The sequence below is a fragment of the Crocodylus porosus genome, unplaced genomic scaffold (assembly GCF_001723895.1).
Source record: "Crocodylus porosus isolate Cpor-Errol unplaced genomic scaffold, CroPor_comp1, whole genome shotgun sequence".
In the NCBI taxonomy this organism is placed as follows: domain Eukaryota; kingdom Metazoa; phylum Chordata; order Crocodylia; family Crocodylidae; genus Crocodylus; species Crocodylus porosus.
Window position 1 is genome coordinate 2,676,219 of NW_017728932.1, and position 2,506 is coordinate 2,678,724.

General features: G+C 49.2%; 1 protein-coding gene across 3 annotated transcripts in view; it reads right to left on the reverse strand.

The window, feature by feature from the left end:
- HSD3B7 (hydroxy-delta-5-steroid dehydrogenase, 3 beta- and steroid delta-isomerase 7) overlaps nt 1–2,506 on the reverse strand; it is an 18,976-nt gene that overhangs the window by 11,714 nt on the left and 4,756 nt on the right. For all 3 annotated transcript variants that reach the window (XM_019545434.1, XM_019545435.1, XM_019545433.1), the window contains exon 3: nt 2,064–2,172. In XM_019545434.1, coding sequence (XP_019400979.1) covers nt 2,064–2,172 — 109 coding nt within the window. The remainder of the gene's footprint in view (nt 1–2,063; nt 2,173–2,506) is intronic.

Here is a 2,506-nt window from a genome sequence, read left to right on the forward strand (position 1 = left end):
GGGAGCTGGACTTGGAGGGGCTGGCAGGGGTCCCCTATGGTCCCCTCCCCCCTCTCCCAGCCCCCTCCAGTACTTACCAGTTTGAAGTTGGCTGCAGCTCCCTGCTGAGAGTGCCTGAATTTTCCAAAGATTCGGAGAGCTTTGAATCAATTCGGACCTTTCAACTGGAACCTGATTCGGTTTGGATTCATCAATTTGGCCACACCGAATCTGAGTCGGTCACAAAGGGGATGCTCTTGTTCAAGGCATTGGACTAGACCTCAAGGTAGTTGCGGTCAGTTTATGGCAGGGCTGGGCCAATGTGGCCTATGGGCTGGATGCAGCCCTCCAGGCCGCTCCATCCAGCCCATGGGGCCCCAGCAAAGTTTAGAAAATTTATATTTATCTGTCCCTGGCTGCCTGCCATGTGGCTCTCGACAGCTTGGCAAAACTCAGTAAGCAGCCCTCCGCCCGAAATAATTGCCTGCCCCTGGTTTATGGCTATGCCACAGACTTTTTCTTTGACCTTGAGCAACTTACCTGACTGCTTGCACCTCAGGTTTCCACCTGTGGAGGTGATACTACTACTCTTCTCCTGCCCTTTGTCCCTTGTTTGTTTGTTAGGACACCGCCTGTATAGTGAGACCCTGATCTTAACTGATTTAGATGCTATAGTAATACAATTAAATAACGAGTCAGGCATGTAACCCAAGTCTCCTTGTGCCCTGCGTTGTTATCATGAGACCACCTTCCCCCTTCTTGGGCTTACGGGTGATGACCAGGGGGCAGACGAAAAAAGAAGCTAGACAGAAGGTTGATTGTGCCTGGTTTTTTTCCCATGCCCCAGAAACTCTGGAAACCTTGGGCACTGAAGAGGTTTGTCTAGAAGTCCTGCCTTTAATTGTTTGCTTTCTGCACCTGAAAATCTCTCTCTTTCTCTCTCTCTCTCTTGTGAAGCTTTGAAAAGCAGCAGCTCCCCACAGAGGTAACCCCCATGCGAGGCCCGGACTGGAGTGTACTGCTCAAGTGCTCATCCCCTCTGTCCCCCCCTACCATCTCCCGCCTTTGAAGCTTGCTAGTAACAAAGAGCTCCGCATAATGCTCTTGCTTTTCAAAATGATCACAGAGAACTGAACACTAATGAGACGAGAGTGGCATTGTCAGAAGGGATCTCTGCGGTGGCTGTCTCGGAGGGATTGAGACTGACAGAGGCATTTTCTATTATTGTCGGTTGCTGAGGTGTTAGCATACCCCAGCACCCATCACCCTGTCCAGAGACTAATCGTGCTTTGTCTGTGTCAGTTCCCCAGCACGTAAAAGTGAGTTAAATACAATTATACAATCAATGATGGGGAAAAGGGATGGACAGAAGGAAAAAGGAAGAAAGAAGGGCAGGGGTGTAGGCCACAAGAGAATCGCAGGAGTGGGAGGGGCAAGGAAGCTGCATTACCTGTATTTTCAGCATGAAAATCATAGCCATATTGTGCAGCTTTCCAGTCCTTCCAGCTGGCCTCTGGCTAGAGACAGCTGATACCTTTTCACAACATGGGCTTGCTTTATGCCAATACCGTTCCCACTCCTGCTTTATGCCAATACCGTTCCACTGACTTACTCTGGGTTCCCAGGGACAGGAGAGTCAAGGCCCAGATTTGCAAACAGGCTTCCTGTTCCCCCTGCCCTGTAATACCAGGTACCATCTGCGTCTTGTGAAATCAGGTTCTTTGGCTACCAGGACTCTTTTCAGTGGAGTCGGGTTAGGACTTGATCTGATGTGGTTTTGGGAACTAGGGAAAAGGGGCTCTGTGTATGGTCAGGGATTGGTGGTCAAATGGGATTGGCAGGAAACCAGACTGAGATGTGACTCATGTGCTGCTTGGTGCATCATTTCCTGTAGTGTTCTCCACTACTGGCGACATTTAGGCCATTTGTCTGTCTTGTAAGCCCTGAATGATAGCAGATGATGTGCACAAAACATGGGAATCAACACTTTCCTCTTGCATTCCCCAGGCTGGGCCCCTCTCCAAGGCTCTTCACTCAGTAACCCTGAGAAATCAGATGGATGCAACAGAGCTGCTCAGCCTTACCGAAACATGGGTTCTCGCCGACTATTGGGCCCCACTGCAGCCACAGAGCTTGTATAGACAATGTATGGGATGCTCAGAAAGCAGCAGGCCCTCAGCACATTTTCAGTACCTAGACAGCATGCCAGGAATGCAAAATGATTAGGACCCTATTGGTTTGGTTCCTGCTAGATAAGCCAAAAATAGTTTAGATCACAAGCTTGACTCTGAAAACTTGCATCCATTTTCCCAATGGCTGAATCTTGTTGCAAAGCCATAGGACAAGTTGGGTTGGCTCAGGTCTGTTCTTGCAGGCTCAACAGGCTTACAGTATGGTAGCAGTGGCTACAGTTGGGAAATATAACCCATTGGGCTGTTAACAGCTGAAATAGTGCCAACTTGAAGTGTACTGCTGTCAACCAGATCCTACTTTTCCTAGAGAGTGTAAAAAGGAAGGTGTGTGTGTG